We start from the raw sequence: 18700 nt of genomic DNA, 5'->3' as shown, positions 1-18700 counted from the left end.
GGGATGGGGAAGGAGCAGCCATGTTCAGTTTCCTTGTAAATCTAAATTCTTGTAATTCTGGTTGTTAAACCTGGGACTATGAGATCGGACTTGCTCAGGAAGCATTTCCCTTTTACATCTCACTAGCTCGTTGAATGTTTGGTATTGTATCTATTGGATAGAGTAGCAATCAGCCGTGAGTACCCGTCTGAGGGCTGATGTGTGCCGAATGGGTCAGCATTAATGTGGTCTATGTGTATGCCTGGATGGAAGAGGGGACAGACCGCTTCAGCGAAGATGACTTCAGAAGTGTTGATGTGTGAGGGACGAGTTGTATCATAAAAGGAGGCTTTCGTAGCTTTGTAGCTGAGGAAGACCCCAGCCTGCATGGGTTTAGCCATGAGCAGCAGTGGGGTAGAGGTTGTCATGGCCATGTTTTTCATTCAGACTTTTCATTGAATTCAGTGCATCCTAACTAGATAGGCAGAGCAGGAGAAATATGAGGCTCCACTTTCCTACGCTGCCCTTCTAACCCAGTCTTGGATGTTTTGTCAGACCTCTCATCCTAGAACAGAGCACTAGCTGCAGATGTGGGAGTTGGGGCACCTTTCTGGTGTCTATTTCTTTTGGATTTGAGGAAAGACCTGCTGTGACCTATGTTCCTGCTCTGAATTCATTCTTACTTCCCTTACACCAGAGGAGCTGAGGGGAAAAAACAATCCCAGTGTTCTTATATAGCATTTTCAACCACAGGGTGCTTCCCTAGTGAAGAATTGTAGAAGATTCAAGGCAGTAGGTTATATTTGTTCCTGTGGCATCACAAAATGGCACACATGTGGTATGGTCAGAAATACAAGTTTATTGTCTGACTCCAGGCTGTGTTAATTAGACTCGGGGCTTATCATCAGGCATGTGTGAGCCTGAAATCCATTAAGGTGGTACTCCGGACTGCTGGAGTCTCTGACTGTGTTTGCTACTACAGTTTTGCTTTTTCCCATTTTTGCTGTTTGCTTCATAAAAGAGAAATGAAGTGATCCTATTTCCTGCAGTTCATCCTTCTCTTCACCACCATTTTTGCTGGTACCTCGGTAGCTGAAATACAGGAGTTGGTATAGTATATCCAGAAATTGGCAGCATGTTACCATCATGTAGGCAATCCTCCTTGAAGGTGTGGTATCTAACACACAAGCCTGCTGGAGCTGCGTGCTAAAATTTGGGCTCAACTGGCATAAAGGAACCCAGAAAACCTAGTTCTGTTTTAGACTTCTGTAAAGTCTTAAATTTGAGATTTAGCCTGCTATGTTTGTCTTCCAAATAGAAGAAGATCTTGAACTAAAATGCCTACAAATATTCTCAATGGACTTGTCTGACGCTGTCTGTAGTTGCAGAGGTTGCAATGTGACATCACACGTGAGGCACTTTATGCAACTCTTTTGTTTAGAGTTATGAATTCATTCTTCATGTGAAATACACCCTCTAACTTTATAACCAAACAGCAGTGGCAAAATAAATTTGACACTTCAAATTCCTTTACTGTCTGATGCAATAATTATTAGCTTGGCTTCTTTGGGACATAATGCCGTGCATTATGCTGTATATGCACACATATGCACATGTATTTTTGTTTTCTCCTAACAGTAAAACCTAGCAGCCTATTTCAGTCCAGCTTGGTGTGGGTTAAGGTCTCACAGGTTACATGGCTTCTTGAAGTGCTCATGCATAACTCTTCCTCTTGATTGTCCAAGAGTGCTCCAACCCTGGAGAATGCAGCTAGAAAACATCAGAAATTACTCTGGCTTTGATACCCTAGGTGGGTATCAACTTAACTTAACTTCACATGTCCACTCCTTAGCTAGTACTCTCTACTTTAGGATGAGGTGGCTTCTGGGAACACTTTAGATATCAACGTGAAGGTGAGACAAATCCCTCTTGTTTTGCTCAAGAGCAAAGTTTCCTCCGTTTGCATTACAGATGGATTATTTTTTGCCCAATATTTGTTGCGCTTAATTTGGGTCACCTTATATGACAGTACGCTGGGGTGTAATTAACTTTCCTCTGGAGAGAAAAAGAAAAAAAAGGAAGCAAAACAAAACAGCAGAGTAGTTGGTAATTGCTTCTTCTAGGCATGCGATATCTCTGGAGACTCATGGAACACCAGGGACAGATTTCAAAGGCATAAATTATCCATTATAGATCTTCAAGATGACAGAAACAAAGCTGGGCAAACTGGAGCGTGCCTTGCTTTCATAGGACCTGAATAAATCCCAATGCTCTCTTACGCCTGCAGGATGGCTCTTGTGTTGGAATAATACCTCAAACTAACATAAACTGTGAACTGACTTTCCAGAGTCTGAGTTTACCAAACGTTCACATCAATGCACCCAGTATAATGTGCCTTCTGCACTCTTTCTCCACAACAGATTTGTACCAACCTCCCAAGCCCTCATCTACCCAATGTCCCAACCCACCATTTCACACCACAATCTGAATCATTGCAACTTGGGCCCATTTCTAATACTTATTTCTCTTGTTAACTTAATTGAATGTACCAGCAGGGACTGACAGCACACTGGAAGAGAGTAATCAACCTTTCCAAGCTCAGATGGGGACTGCACGTAAGGGCAGCCAAACACATAAAAGCACAAGCTAAAAGAGCCAACTGTATGGAATTTAACAAGAGCGAATGCCGGATTCTGCACCTGGGAGGAGGTAATCCTGGTCATATGTACAAATTGGATGATGAGAGGCTGGAGATTAGCCCCGTGGAAAGAGATCTGTGGGTTTGGGTTGATGGCAAGTTGAATATGAGTCAACAGTGTGCCCTGGCAGCTAAAAGGGCCAACCATGTCCTGGGGAGCACCAAGCAGAGCATCGCTAGCTGGTTGAGGGCGGTGATTGTCTCACTCTACACTGCGCTGGTGCGGCCCCACCTCGAGTGCTGTATGCAGTTTTGGGTGCCTCATTATAAGAAGGCCATCAAATTATTAGAGTGTGTTCAGAGGACGGCAACCAAGATAGTGAAAATTCTTGAGGGCAAGACTTACGAGGAGCAGCGGAGGTCACTTGGTTTGTTCAGCTTGGAGAAGAGAAGGCTGAGGGGGGACCTCATCGCAGCCTACAACTTCCTCAAGGGGGGCAGTGGAGGAGGTGCTGATCTCCTCTCTGGTGACCAGTGATAGGACACGAGGAAATGGTATGAAGCTGCGTCAGGGGAAGTTCAGATTGGACACTGGGAAAAGGTTCTTCACTGAGTGGGTGGTCGGTCAGTAGAACAGGCTCCCCAGGGAAGTGGTCATGGCACCAAGCCTGTCAGAGTTCAAGGAGCATCTGGACGACACTCGTGGTCATATGGTTTAGTTTTAGGTAGTCCTGCAAGGAGCAGGGAGTTGGACTCAATGGGTCCCTTCCAACTTGAGATATTCTATGAGTCTATGAAATCAGGATGGATGGGCAAGAGGTCACTCAGCCTGTCCCTCCAACCCTCTGCAGGAGCATGTCTACCAGTGATGGACATTGTCAGCCTGTCCTACAATCTACCTGAGAGATTATCCTACCCTAAAAAATAGTCATTTCTATCAAATAGAATTCTTCTTGGGCAATTTAGCTGTTATTTCTTCTCTTCACAAACAACAAAGACTTATTTATTCCCTCTCTTTCTTCAGGTCCCTTTATGTACTTGGGAACTGTTATGGATTTCCCCCTTCAGCTTCTCTTCCACAGAAGTTTGCAGCCTTGTGTCTTTATTCTTTTGCCTGTCGGCAAGATTTTCTAGACTGTGATTGTTGCTGTTGCTCTCTATGGTGCTTGTCTTTTTGGAAGCATTGTGCATAGCGCCAGATACCAAACTTCAGGCGAGGCATTGCCAGTGCCAAGACGACAAGGAAATGCCAGTTCACATCTCTTGCTCAGTAATGCCATTTGTATACATAATCCTAAGATGTTTAAGTCCATTTTCAGGCTTGGTTTAAGTACCTCCTGAAAACCGTAACCTGCTAAGTCATTTAGCCTCCAAATGCATTGTTTTTTTGTCGTCTTTATCTTTAATCCATTACTAGTCTCCTGAACACCATAGCCATCATTCAACAAGGTCAAATAGCAACAGATATAGGTGAGCTTAACAGCTGAATTACTTGGGAATCCATATAACTTAAAGAGGGTGTTCTTTTTTCCTTCAAGTATTTGGACAAAGAGCCGTAGCCAGTTTTATCCTTCCTTGATGTTAGTGGTTGTGGGGTCACCTAAAGGCTCCCCGCTTGGATGACAAAAGAAAATCCCTACAGACATTTGTAAGGAGCTACTTAAAAGTGGCTTGATTTTTTATTTAAAGTGGTTCCTTAATTCTGTGAATGAATGAAAATCGCAAGAGAATGTCCCAAAATCATGAGAGCAGGTTAAAAAAAAAATCACTAAAAAGAAAATATTTTAAGAATTAAAAATAATTGGGAGTAAGAGGGTATTCCTATTCACTTTCTTTGTAAGCCTAGAGTTAGATAGCTCAGTTAGCCATGCCCTGGTAGTCCTAGGAGATAATCTTGTAAGGCTGGAGATTGCTTTTCTATAGAAACAGGATGTAGGACTGGAAATGTCTCTGAATCATCTTTAGTCCTTGTGGGCAGCTCTACCAAATTGTTCTTTTCAGGATCTAATCTAGGAATTAGTTGCTTGCCACCTAGTTTCTTACTGCATAGCTTGAACCAGCTATGCTGTGCTAGCTGGTCAATTTATTCCCTGTCAGATGGCATCCAAACACTATATATCAAGTTAAAAAAGGGTCATATAGTGGGGAGAGAGGTGCCTGCTTGCCCAGAGCCATGCTCTGGAGGACAGGAGACTTCTGGCTCCGGGAAGAACAGCATGAGCTCTGGGAAGATGGCTGGCTCCTGGGAGGCTGGCTAGGGTGGCAGGGAAGCAGACCTGAAGGTCTGGTGGACAGAGGGAGACTTTGCTAAGGCTTCTTAGGTTGCCCAGAGAGGTTGTAGATGCCCCATCCCTGGAAACATTCACGGTCAGGTTGGACAGGGCGTTGAGCAACTTGATCTAGTTGAAGATGTCCCTGCTTATTGCAGGGGGGTTGGACTAGATGATCTTTAAAGGTCCATTCCAACCCAAACCATTCTATGATTCTGCAGAGCCTGAGGGATCTGTGAAGTCCAAAAGATGTGAAATCTACCTGGAGCGGAGACTCCAGGTAGAAGGGATTAGCTCTGTAAGACAAGAGGACAGTCAGGTACTGGAAGAAGGGCCCAGCCTCCACTCTTGGAGGTCTTCAAGACCTAACTGGAGAAAGTCCTAAGCAACATGATGTAAAGTCCATGTTGAAACTGTATTAAGCAGGAGTTTGGAAGCAGAGGCATCCTGAGGTCTTTCCAACCTGAGACTGTGAGCAGCCTGATTTTGTGATCAATTCTGATCGTGCTGAAGAGCCAGGACCTTTGCACAGACCTCCATCCGTAATATATGATGTGGAAACAGTAATGCTAAATCAGCCAGCATGTTGAATGAGATGCATCCAGGCAGGATGCTTTGCTATTCCACCACTGCTCTCTGCTGGCACGAGTATGGCAGAGCAGCTCCTGGACACATCTTTACAGCCATTGGAATGTTTTCCGCTTACCATGACTCTTTGCTTTAATTTACCATACCTGTTTGCTTTAATAGATGGTCTCAGGTGACTTCTGTGCATCCCTTCTCCTGCTGTTTGCAGCAATTGTATAGCTGCTGCCAGGGAGCCGAAGAGTGCAGCAGCCCCAGGAACCCTTCCTGGTGGAGCTGAGGGCCAGATGACTGCTCCCCTTTCCTCGCCACCACTTGGCTGTCGAAGCACTATAGAGTGTCTGTTAACAATTAAATAATTTTGTGCATTGACAAAATCTTCCATCAACACCTGCTTGATGATCCTACCTGCCTGTAGTTTCACTGGGATGGAGGAGAACTACGAAAAACCGCAGAAGCTCTGATGTAAGGAAAATTAAGGATCTTATTAAGAATCTACTAATAAAGAATGCAGCAAAGACTCAAAAGAAGAGGAGGAAAATGACAATGCACATTGAATGCACATTGAATAACACTTTTACACATGAATTCACGAGGAATTTGAGTATTACAATAGATAATAAACACAACAAATATGGATTCTTAGTTTAGCACTGTGTTTAAATCACATAGCTAAAATTAACTTTTCCTAAGTCTGTCATTTTGTCTTGTCCATGGTCCATCTTCAAAATGAAGGGTGGCAAAACTGCTCATCATTATTATTCAGTTTTGAAAGTTTGTCTGAATCACTGGTATCCAGATAAATAAGAGTCTGAAGGCATAAGAGTCTGAAGTTTCAAGTCTGGCTGAAGACTGTAGAGGACTCTAATGTGTATTAACAGGATGAGGAACTGAGGAAAGTTTTAAATCATAATTGTTGGAAATACCTATTCAGGTGTCAATATCTGGTACTGATCACCATTCTCAAAATACCGGCGATCTCAAAAAGAGAATATGTACTGACAAAAGGCAGTCTGGAGACATACTCCTCGAGTGTATTTCACTGCATCACCCACAGGAGCTGCAAGAGAAGAGACATGAACGAATGAGAGACTAAATATGACTACTGTAATCTGTAAGAAGGGATTTTAGTGACTGGTGAGATTGAATACCCCAAACCTAGCATGCCACCTTGCCTCATCCAAAGGCACAACCATTCCCAGGTTCATCATGCCTAGTTTCGATCAGAGGATGTATGGAGAAATGGGGCTTTGTAGGTACCTGTAGGTAGCAGGACATGAGCATTGCTCCTGTAGATGGTGCAGGCAATATTTGACACCAACAAAAAATTGCAAAAAAGTGTAACTTTCTCTTGTTGGCATGGCTGCTCCATATTCTTGTCTCATTCCCCCCAGTTAAGTTGTCCTGACTTATTCTGGACCTTCACTTGAGGGTCACATAATATACAAAGGCCACCTGCTCTCACTAAGTATTCTTCATCAGTATTGTTGTTTCAGTGGTTATATACACTTGATTATACCTTAGATCATTCACTCCTTCGTCATATGTGGAGACATTTTTTCCTCTTAGGAATCTTAACATAAATTTAGACACCCAAACTTTATAAGTGTAGCTCTACGCTGTCTGTTTACTCTCTCGTTAAATGCAAGAAGTAACCAACTACAAGTAATAATTCACCTCATATATCTGAGAGCTTCTCCAGATGGATAGAATTGCCCTGTGGAAGTGTCTGACTCCAATTTTAGCAAGCATATTTTCTGATAATGATATTGAGAGCTTCTCAATAAAGACATTAATGGGAGTGAAAGACAAGGATTGTATCATGCACCAAGTTGGAGGAGCATGTTGGCACTCCGTTACACAATTGGAAAATCCTTTCTAAAGCCTATGAAAATAAGAGCTTAAGGTACGTCTTAGTATACTGAAAGGGGGTTTGGAAGGTATAAAATTGTAGGTATCTTTGAGGCTGTTTGAGGAAGGTTGAACGATGAAAACTTATTTATAGAGAAGTAATAGGTCATTCTGTAAAAATGCTGAGAGTATTCTCACTTGATTGATCCCAGAAGTTTCTGATTAGATATGTTTCATAAAATCTATGTTATTTAACTACAGTTGGCTCTGGATTTTTAAATGAATGGTATGTATTTTAGATGTCTGCTTGAGCGGTTTCACATCAGCTATGCAAAAGAGACCAAAATCCTGAACTGGAAAGGAAGTAACGAAGGGAAAATTTGCCTTAAGATTTACCTACTTTTGGTAATCTTTCATCAAAATGTTAAAAGTGAAAGTGTCAATCTTCAGGAGTTATGTTGCATGCATGACGGTCTGCAGGGAGACAGCTGGGATTCATATCCTCTCCCTTTCAACATCTACAGTGCAAGTGTCAACGTCTGAACAGGTCATCTACCCTCAAGGTACCCTCAGAGGCCGAGTTGTCTTATCCCAAGCAAAATAGTTCATAATAGGTTAGAAGAGCTAATTTTGTATGTTGCCTGGGAGGCCAGATAGTCAGCTCATTTATAGCTGTGTATAGCGTGGTCATCCAAAGCAAGATGGATCTTACTTCTAACGACCAAGGAATCAATGCCAGAAGGAAGAACTACACCTAGCCTGTGGATAGACAAAAAGATACCAGTTCCTAGACTAAAAAGCACAGCCACTATCCCCCAGGATATTAAATTCCAAGTTACGCTTTCACTTTGTGATGGGACCTTGTATTAACTGGAGCCTTAAGATGTTTGAAATTAACTAGATGTTTGAAATACAGGAAAAATAGTCATTGTGAACAAGGTTACATGATTGCAACTGTGGATAGGATATTTATGAAACACTTCATGTGCCCAAAAAAATCCTTGTGCCGATATGGGACTTGAAAGGGAATCATAGGTCAAAGGAGAGGTTGTGACAAACTGCTTTCTGTTAAGGACTTAAGAAAAAAAACTTTTAAGAAGTGCTGATATTTCTTCCAGAGATTCCACTGTCACTGCAAGAAAAAAATCAGCAGTTCTTACATTTTTTTCTTTTCCATAAATTCAAAGACAGTGTCAGCTTTATATGTTGATATTTGAAGTGGAAATTGCATCAGGAATTTTTTCACCCTCTTCCATCCACGTCTCTGCAGTGATGTAAAAATAGCTGATGAGAACTGCACCGAGGTGACCCAGTTCACCTTCTTGGGACTCACAGAGCACCCACAACTGAAGCCCATCCTCTTCAAGCTCTTCCTGGGCACCTACGTGCCGACGCTAGCGGTAAACCTCGGCCTGCTCGCCCTGATCAGGGTCAGCCCCCAGCTTCACACCCCCATGGACTTTTTCCTCGGTAACTTGTCCTTCTTAAACATTTGCTATTCCTCCACTATCAGCCCCAAAATGCTGCTGGACTTTCCAACAAAAACCAAAGCCATTTCTTTTGCTGGCTTAGTTTTATTTCTATGCTGTTTTTGCCACAGCTGAGATTTACCTGCTGGCTGCCATGGCCTATGACCAGTATGTGGCCATCTCCAAGCCCCTGCTCCATGAGGTTTCTTGTCCCTTGACATCTGCATGAGCCTGGTTGCTGTGTCCTACCTTGGGTTGCTGAATGCCATTATGCACAGAAGCGCCCTGCTCTGGCTGTCCTGCGGCCCCCCGGTCATCAACAACTTCTACTGCGACGGACCACTGCTGATTGTGTTGCCTCCACCGACACACACCTCAATGAGGGTTTTATGTTTCTGTTTGTGGGTTTCATCATGATGACCACCAACCTGCTCATCCTCACCTCCTATGCCTGCATCATGGTGGCTGTGGGCAGGATGGGCTCTGCTGCAGGCAGGCACAAAGCCTGCTCCAACTGCGCTTCCCACCTGGCAGCCATCATCATTTTCTATGTGTCTGCTACTTCTAATTACATGCAACCCAGTTCATCAAACTCACTGGAGAGCAAGAAAATCACATCCATCTTTTATTCCATTATAGGCCCCATGCTGAAGCCCATGATTTACAGCCTGAGAAACAAGGACGTGAAGCATGCCCTAACCAGTTTTATCAGAAGGAAAATGTACTTCTGAAAGACAATCTCATGTTATATTATTTTCCTTTTTTTCTCTCTCTAAGGAGAATGCTTCATGCAGGACTCTGTTGCCTTCAAAACCATTTGGCACCTCATATGTTAGGGTTGAAAAATTAATTAGTTTGCTCTCAAACTGTGCTCTCTAATATAGTTACATCAGTCTTGTCTCAAGTACAAACTTCTTGCCCAATTACTCTACCTCCCATGCAATAATCATGATGCCACTGTGCAAAACAAGATAAAAGATAAGTCTATGAGCCAGAGACGGTGACGATCTGAATCTTCACACAGAATCATAGGATAGCGGAAGTTTGACGGACCTTTGGAGATCACCTAGTTCAACCACCTGCTCAAAGCCAGGTCAACCAGAGAGGCTGCTGAGGAATGTGTCCTCTCAGGTTTTGAATATCTTTAAGGATGGAGACCCCACAACCTTTCTGGTCTTTCAGTGCTCACTGGGCACCACTGAGAAGAGTCTGGTTCTGTTTTCTTTACTGCCCTTCTCCAACAGGTATTTACACACAGTTCTATGATCCTCCCTGAGCCTTCTCTTCTCCACGCTGAACTATCTGAGCTCTTCCCTGATACGAGAAATTCTAATCCCTTAATCCCCTTCACTGATCCTGTTCCAGCATGTCCTTGTCTCTCTTGCACTGAGAAGCTGAGACCTGGACATAACACCCCAGGTGTGGTCTCACTGACTTGACCTGCTGGCAGTGCTTTTCCTAATGCAGTCTAGAAGGCTTTTGACCTTCTTTGCTGCAAGGGCTGGCTCATGGTCAGCCTAGTGTCCCACTGGACACCCAGGTCGTTCTCTGCCAAGCTGCTTTCCAGCTGGTCACACTCCAGCCTTTACTGGTGCCTGGGGTTATTCCTCCCCAGATGCAGGACTTGGCATTTCCCTTTGTTAAACTGTATAAGGTTCCTCTTGACCCATTTCTCCAGCCTTTCCAGGTGTCTCTGAATGGCAGCACAACCATTTGGTGTACCAGCCACTCCTCCCAGTGCTGTATCATCTGTGATCTTGCTGAGGGTGTAGTAGCTGGAATTCCCGTCAAAATATTTGCAGCTACTTAGAACCATCACTCTTTTTTGGTTAACCAGAACTATTTGTTTATATTTTCCATTTTTGCTAAGCAGTCTGACTGCAAACCATATTTCCAGAATGCTTGGCGCATATGCTGAGTGAGCATGATTTTTAATGTGCAGTACTAAATGAAGAATACTTTAAAAGCCATGATAAAATATGAAGTTTTATTAATTCTGAACAAACTTATGTTATATAAGTTAGGTCATAGGTTTCCCAAGCTGGTGAAGAGGGTTTTAAACTAAAGTTGCGGGAGGAGGGGAACCTCAATCCATCCCACTCGTACCGGTCTGATGCCAGGGCCATCAATGGATGCCCAGAGCCTGGAGAAGGATCTCAGGTCAGCAGGAGAGCGCCTGAAGAGGAGCACAAAGGAACTCCAGCCAGTAAGGCAGCTTCATCGGGCGCCCAACTTAAATGCCTCTATGCAAAGGCACGATGCATGGGGAATAAACAAGAGGAGTTAGAGACGTGGGCACTCTTGCAGGGCTACGATCTTATTGGCATCATGGAGACGTGGTGGGATGGCTCCTACAACTGGAGTGTTGGAATGGAAGGATACAGGCCCTTTAGGAAGGACAGGCAGGGGAGATGAGGGGGTGTCGCCCTCTATGTCAATGACCAGCTGGAGTGCATGGAGCTGCGCCCTGGGACGGATGAGGAGCCAACCGAGAGCTTATGGGTCAGGATTAAAGGGAGGGCAGGGACAGGTGACATTATAAGGGGGATCTGCTACCGGCCACCCGACCAGGAAGACGGAGCAGATGAGGCCCTCTCTAGACAGATAAGAGCAGCCTCACGTTCTCAAGCCCTGGTCCTCATGGGGGACTTCAATCACCCCACTATCTGTTGGAGGGACAACATAGCAGGGCATAAGCAATCCAGGAGGTTCCTGGAATGCATTGATGATGGCTTCCTTCTCCAAGTGATAGCAGAGCCAATAAGGAGAGGTGCTATGCTGGACCTTGTGCTCACCAACAAGGAGGGACTGGCGGGGAATGTGAAGCTCAAGGGCAGCCTTGGCTGCAGTGACCATAAAATTGTGAAGTTCAAAATCCTTAGGGCACCGAGGAAGACGCACAGCAAGCTCACTACCCTCGACTTCAGGAGAGCAGACTTTGGCCTCTTCAGGGATCTGCTTGGTGTGCCATGGGATAAAGCCCTAGAGGGAAAATGGGCCCAAGAAAGATGGTTAATATTCAAGGATCTCCTCCTCCAAGCTCAGGAGCGATGCATCCCAACAAAGAGGAAGTCAGGCAAAAACGCCAGGAGACCTGCATGGATGAACAAGGAGCTCCTGGACAAACTCAAACACAAAAAGGAAGGCTACAGAGGGTTGAAGCAAGGACAGGTAGCCTGGGAGGAATACAGAGGAATTGTCTGAGCAGCCAGGGATCAGGTTAGGAAAGCTAAAGCCCTGGTAGAATTAAATCTGGCAAGAGATACCAAGGGCAACAAGAAAAGCTTCTATAGGTACATCAGTGTTAAAAGGAAGACTAGGGAAAATGGTCCATCTCTGGAAGGAAATGGGAGAGCTGGTTACCCGGGATATGGAGAAGGCTGAGGTACTCAATGACTTTTTTGCCTCAGTCTTCACCAGCAAGTGCTCAAGGCTTACCGCCCAAGTCACAGAAGGCAAAGGCAGGGACTGGGAGAATGAAGAACCGCCCACTGTAGGAGAAGATCAGGTTTGAGACCATCTGAGGAACCTGAAGGTGCACGAGTCCATGGGACCTGATGAGATGCATGCATGGGTCCCGAGGGAACTGGCAGATGAAGTTGCTAAGTCACTATCCATCATATTTGAGAAGTCATGGCAGTCCAGTGAAGTTCCCACTGACTGGAAAAGGGGAAACATAACCCCCATTTTTAAAAAGGGAAAAAAGGAAGACCCGGGGAACTACAGGCCAGTCAGTCTCATCTCTGTGCCCAGCAAGATCATGGAGCAGATCCTCCTGGAAACTATGCTAAGGCACATGGAAAATAAGGAGATGACAGCCAACATGGCTTCACTAAGGGCAAATCATGCCTGACAAATTTGGTGGCCTTCTACAACGGGGTACAGCATTGGTGGATAAGGGAAGAGCAACTGACATCATCTACCTGGACTTGTGCAAAGCATTTGACACTGTCCTGCATGACATCCTTGTCTCTAAATTGGAGAGACATGGATTTGACGGATGGATCACTCGGTGGATAAGGAATTGGCTGCATGGTCGCACTCAAAGAGTTGTGGTCAATGGCTTGATGTCCAAGTGGAGACCAGTGACGAGTGGCGTTCCTTAGGGGTCGGTATTGGGACCAGCGCTGTTTAACATCTTTGTCGGTGACATGGACAGTGGGATCAAGTGCACCCTCAGCAAGTTTGCTGACAACACCAGCAGAAAGCAACTGAGAACCACCAGCAGAATTAGCATCCATGAATTGGGATAGTTCATGTAGGTGAGGACCATAATGGCAACAATAGGTTGTAGTGGCCCTGGACAGCCTCACCTGGTGTTTTCTTGCCCTGCCACATGCAAACTCACCTCCTCCCATGGACTAGGACCTCCCATTTTAGGGGGCCTTCAGCCCTTCCATACATCGCATTGTAGGTGTGCCTGGCTGCATCTGTCTCCTGGATGGATTTTGGACCTGTGCTGTAGATAGTTTTATTCCTGGATGGGCAAATGTATGTACATTGTATTTTTTCTCTAGCCACATCTCCTTTTGCTTCTGACTGGACCCCCTGGATGAACCCTGAATCTGGTTCATTATCTGCCATGGCTGTGGCTGTTGATGGACCCCTTATGATGTCCCAAGCACTTGTTGCAAGCTGCTGAGTGACTTCTGCCAACCTGAAGTTGTTGGCCAGGGGCACCTGCTCTCAGTTGCTGGTGATGTGATGCACAGATCTGTTATCCTTCAAATTCCAGTGGTAACTTCTGTACCAGCCGAGTGGAGGATTGGAAAGGTGTATGCTAACCCATAAACTTTCCAACCACCAACTTCAGGGCGTGGAGCAGTTGTGACAAACTAAACTCCTTTAGAAGTGCTCAGTGCCTTTAACAAAGAGGAAAGTTTCCTTCTCCTCAGTGTCTGTGAAGTTGTCCCCCAGGGTCTTGTTAGGAAGAATGAAGTAAGTTTACTATGAGCTTTCTAAGAAGGTTTCAAGATCATTAGAGGCTTCTTCACTATGACCTGAAGGTCTTGCTAGGCTGATGACTCCTGGGTGGCTGGCCCCCAGGGGAGTTCCTTGTTTTGGAAGGGGAGAAGCGTAATTTGTGATGGAAATAGTTTTAACGCCTTAGCTGATGTTTGAGTTCAGGCCTGCTGAGAAGCTTCCAGTGGGTCATGCTATGACTATTGCCACCACCTACTGCTAGACAAGGCCTCTTATTTGGTCTTGTTAAGGGTTAAGAAACCGCCCGTTCTCCCTACATGTACAGTTCATATCCATTTGTCTGCCTTCACTAATCGAGACTTTATCTTTGCCTTTTCTTCCCTATCTTTCAGTCATGGGAAGAATCTTTGAAAAAAGTGAAGAGTCCTTTAGGTGTGGTGGGAGCCTGGGTTGGTCTGGGGAAAAGCTGGTGTCTGGCTCTGGCTACATTTCTCCTTTTCTGGCTTACTCTGCACTAAATATCTTTGCTTTTATCTTTGTATTTACTTGCCAAAGACTTCACCTATCCAAGGGTTCACTTGCGCTATCCCAAGAGACTCTGCAGGCAATGCAGACTTCTCCAGTCCATAGCCCACCAAGTCCAAACTCAATTCTGGGCTGGCTCAGCTGACATAATTCAGGGCTAACTAATGCTCCTGGTAGGCGGCTGGAGGCATAAGAGTAAGGGAGTAGTTGTGATACACCACTAAATAAGCTTTCTCCTGTCCCTGCCCTTGCTGGGAAGGCCAGAGCCACAGCTGGGGCCACGTGCCCTGCTCTGAGCTGCAGGAGAGCCCTGGTCTGGCTCTCTGGCGTGGGCTTCTGGGCTCAGACCCATGAATGCCACCTCCAGAGGTTGGTGCTTGACCGCAGTGTAAAGAGCCAGGGCTGAAATGATCCCTTAGTTTGGTCCTTCCCTGTATGGGACGGGTGTAAGCACACTTTGGACCACAAAATTGAAGGGGAAAGACAAGATTTTGCCTTTAAAGATGCTCTATCTGCTTTGGCTGTACATGTGTTAGATGTGATAGGGATTCGTTCTTTTCAAGCATTCGTTTATTGAGACTTTGAGGTCCATTGGGGAAGCCTCTAGGCTAGAGTTATTCCATCTAACATTAGTCATCAAAATATGTCCACACAAGGAAGGTTGATCAGTCTGTGAAGAGGCGTTCTCCCTCTGTAGTCAGTGGGGATTCAGATACGAAATTGGAATTACAATGGCATCCAACGGCATCCAGATTTTGGCTATAATGTCACCGAGTGACAAACAAACCCACACCACAGAAAGGAGGATGCACGGTTGTCCGTGACTGAGCAAGCTTGTGGGTGGGGAGCAAAACCACCTGTGTTGCATGAATGTGAGTACAAAGCACATCTTTCAAAAGGTTAGTTTAATTGTCAGCAAGTTCGGGAGGTCTGAAATACTCTTCATCTTGCCTGGGTTACTTAAAACCTAGGGATCTGTCTTTGAGGCATGGAAAGAAAACCCCTCTCGGATATTCACGTCTGATTATGCCCTACTCAAATCAGAAAACAAAACGATCTACTGCCAGCTGTCCACATGACAAAATAAGATTGAAGGATCTTGGCCCATGGGGCCCCAGAGTTGGACTGAAATGCAGTAGGAGTTAAGAGGGGCAGAAATGAGTTACGGGGGAAGCAAAGCGGGTTATGGAAGCTGGGGTGAGAAAACGCTCACAGCGCAAGGGGATAAATATTAGTTGCAAACAACTGCACCCTTCATTGGAGAAGATGGCAGTTTTCTTTGCTGACCAACCCAGCAGATGTTGAGAAATCTCCAGGTCTGAAGGGAAATCACAGTAGCAGCTCATGTTTGCAACATGAATTAAATGTTTGTCTGCTCTGAAGTGAATTACGAAACCCTTCAGAAGCAAAATACCTTTCACGCTTTATATAAAGTGCTTAATTTTTCTCACAGCTCTTTAACTGTTTTTTCTTTTTTCTTCCTTTTGTCTTTCTTGTCACGATGCTATGGGCATTTCCCGCTGCTATTTTAAATGAATTGCCAGAGTGAGGCACGCTGAAGTTGCAATGTCTTTATTTAGCCTCTGGGGTTTAGGCCAAACCCCAAACGTTATTTAGAAAGTTATTTGTATGCAAGGTCTTTTTGTTTAGGTGCTGTTGAATTTAGCACACGTATGATTTCACCTCAGTCTTTGTAAAAATAAGGCTAGGACACTTGCAGGTAGAGAAATCATCACATCTGAGTATTGTTTCAACTCATAGAACTAAGTGCAACACTACCATTGCCTGAAAAGCCTTTAAATAAACAGGGACTTGGGTCTATTCATCGCCCTTCTCAGGGCATTCTTCATGTCCTTGTTCCTGAGGCTGTAGATGAGGGGGTTCAGCATTGGGGTTACAACGGTGTAAAACACTGCAATAACTTTGTCCCTGTCCTGTGGAGCCCTTGACTTAGGATTCATGTACATGCAGATGGCTGTCCCATAAAATATGGTTACCACCGTCAGGTGGGATCCACAGGTGGAGAAGGTCTTGGATTGCACACGTGCAGATTTAATCTTCAAGATGGCGGAAAGGATACGGGCGTAGGAGGTGATGATCAGAAGAAAGGGGATCAAGACTATGAGGATGCTGAAGATGAAGATGACCAACTCTGTAAGGGCAGTGTCGGCACAGGCCAAGGCCAGCACTGCTGGCACTTCACAGAAGTAATGGTTCAAGATGTCAGGCCCGCAGAAGGGCAGCCGCAAGGTGAGGCTGTTGATGACCATGGAGCTCAGTAGGCTGCTGGCCCAGGAAGCCACGACCATGTGAATGCAAACCTTCCTGTTCATGATAGTGGTGTAGAGCAAGGGGTGACATATTGCCACATATCGATCATAGGCCATGACCCCAAGCAGAAAACACTCTGTCATGCCAAAAGCCAGAGACAAATACATCTGAGCAGCACATCCAGAGAAGGAGATGGTCCCCTTCTTGGTCAAGAGGTTCACCAGCATCTGGGGGACGTTGGTGGAGACATAGCAAGTATCTAAGAAAGACAGGTTGGCAAGGAAAAAGTACATGGGTGACTGCAACTGGCAATCAGCTCTGATCACTGTAAGGATCATGATGTTCCCAACAACTGTGAACAGATAAAAAACCAGGAACACTACGAAAAGAGCAGTCTGTGTCCTTGGCTGGGAGGAAAGGCCTTGAAAGATGAATTCTGTCACTACGCTTTGGTTTTCCCTGGCCATTATTATTCCAGTGGTTTAGCTGTCAAGACAGTTAATAGTAACAAAGTCAACTCAAGACAGAAATAGTAACAAAGTCAACTCAAATCTCTTGCAAGATAAGTACCAGACAAAACACACCATCTATTTTGTGTTATCTATGATGGTGACCAGAGAAACGAGAAAATGTTGAGAAAGTTACATGGTATCTTTAGCTGAACCCCTGCTCATGTTGGTTGCTGTCTAATAACACAGATTTAACAGAAGAATATAAATGTTTACATGTAGATGCCTAAACCTGATGCCTTCCCCTGAAACTGAATTCTATCCTGTGTTTTTAAGACCAAGCAGACTCTCACAACCTGAATTAGCAATTACGCTGTCAAGGGAAAGTATTGCAAAATGAAGCATCGTTCCAAAAGAGAAACTGTGGTGGAAGGGAGGTTCAGAAATAATCGTAAAAAGCTCAGTTCAGGAGGCCCTTTGCCTCAGCCCAAGATTACTGCCTCAGGTAGGTGGGATGGCTGAGCCACCGCCCCAGTCAATACAACCGGAGGAGTCCGTCTCCACTGCAGCCCAGGGAGCCCCGACTGCTCAGCACCGATCTCCGAGTCAGCGAAGGCAGGTGCCTCCCTCCTGACTTGAAAGGAAGGGTTAAGGTGCCGAAGCATCCACGCCTCTTGCCGTTTTAGGTTCACTGTGGTAGCCAGGACATCTGTATGGGACAAGCACGTGTGATAGAAGAGCTGCAGAAGACTTGTATCAACCGTATCAACTAGCTTTTCACTGGCACCTGTGCAAATGTGGCCATCAGCTCATATGTAAACACCTAAATTCCGGTGAGATGGGTCTGATCCCTGATGCTTACTGGCATTAATCCAAGTCTTATTCAAGACCTGAACTCTCTAGACCAGGTGGGCTCTATCAGTTATGATGCTGTAACTCTAAGAACCTGCATCATACGAAATTCAGCATCTTTCTTAAGATGGATGTAGAACTCGAGAGACAGCTTTCTCTCATTTAAGCACATAGATGCACAATCATTTTAAAGCCTGTGCCAACATCAACAGCTACATTCAGCTTCTGATTCTCTTCAGGCATTTATAATTCACATAACTACACTCCGGAGGCCAAGAACAATTCAATTTTGCCTTCAGTAAACCAGTTGTGGTAATGCTTTTGATGAATATCATACCACATTAAAAAACATCCTTCAGCAGCTGAAAACTGCAAGCCTCTGGGAGCGAGAAGGGAAATTTCCTCTAGCTATGGTATAAAGAACTAGAGTGGGATTCTCTATAGGATTTTGTTTCCTAAATACTTTGGAGTAGCTGAGACCAAACTGCTCATGAGTGGTTCCACGGGCTTGAGATCGGTGCTTCTAGCTCACTTACCTACTTTGGAAAATCACCCCCTTATATTATTGACGTTAGTAGACAGCACGAGCTCTGAACTTTACACCTTTTGATTTCAAAGGAGTTTGAAGGATGAGAGTCATTTATGCTTTATAGGTGAGAAAAAGTAGACACAAATAAGGTAAGAACTTTGCTCAAGGTTAAAAGGGGTTTCTTACAGAAACCATTATCTTATCACGGCACATCTATCAGCAGTGACAAACACGCCTTGGACCTATCTAAATTCTCCTATGGACTAAACCACCTTGAAATCATCCTGACATATCTCTGTTCAAGATTTGTAAAATTAAAGAATGTTTTTTCTGTACCTGAAAATGTCCAATCTACAAGA

General features: G+C 44.8%; 1 protein-coding gene and 1 long non-coding RNA gene across 2 annotated transcripts in view; one reads left to right on the top strand and one right to left on the bottom strand.

Annotated features, from left to right (window-relative positions):
* LOC142088261 (uncharacterized) overlaps nt 1-18700 on the top strand; it is a 223119-nt gene that overhangs the window by 85995 nt on the left and 118424 nt on the right. The window lies entirely within an intron of this gene.
* On the bottom strand, nt 16037-16978 carry LOC142088432 (olfactory receptor 2D3-like). The gene has a single exon (XM_075163813.1). The coding sequence runs from the start codon at nt 16976-16978 to the stop codon at nt 16037-16039; it is 942 nt and encodes a 313-aa protein (XP_075019914.1).

This window comes from Calonectris borealis, chromosome 14 (assembly GCF_964195595.1).
Source record: "Calonectris borealis chromosome 14, bCalBor7.hap1.2, whole genome shotgun sequence".
Taxonomy (NCBI): Eukaryota; Metazoa; Chordata; class Aves; order Procellariiformes; family Procellariidae; genus Calonectris; species Calonectris borealis.
The sequence above is the reverse complement of the archived record's forward strand: the minus strand, read 5'-3'. Positions and strand labels throughout refer to the sequence as shown.

Excerpts from the sequence above, each read along its gene's own strand:
- LOC142088432 (XM_075163813.1), bottom strand. The coding sequence starts at position 16,978 with ATGGCCAGGGAAAACCAAAGCGTAGTGACAGAATTCATCTTTCAAGGC.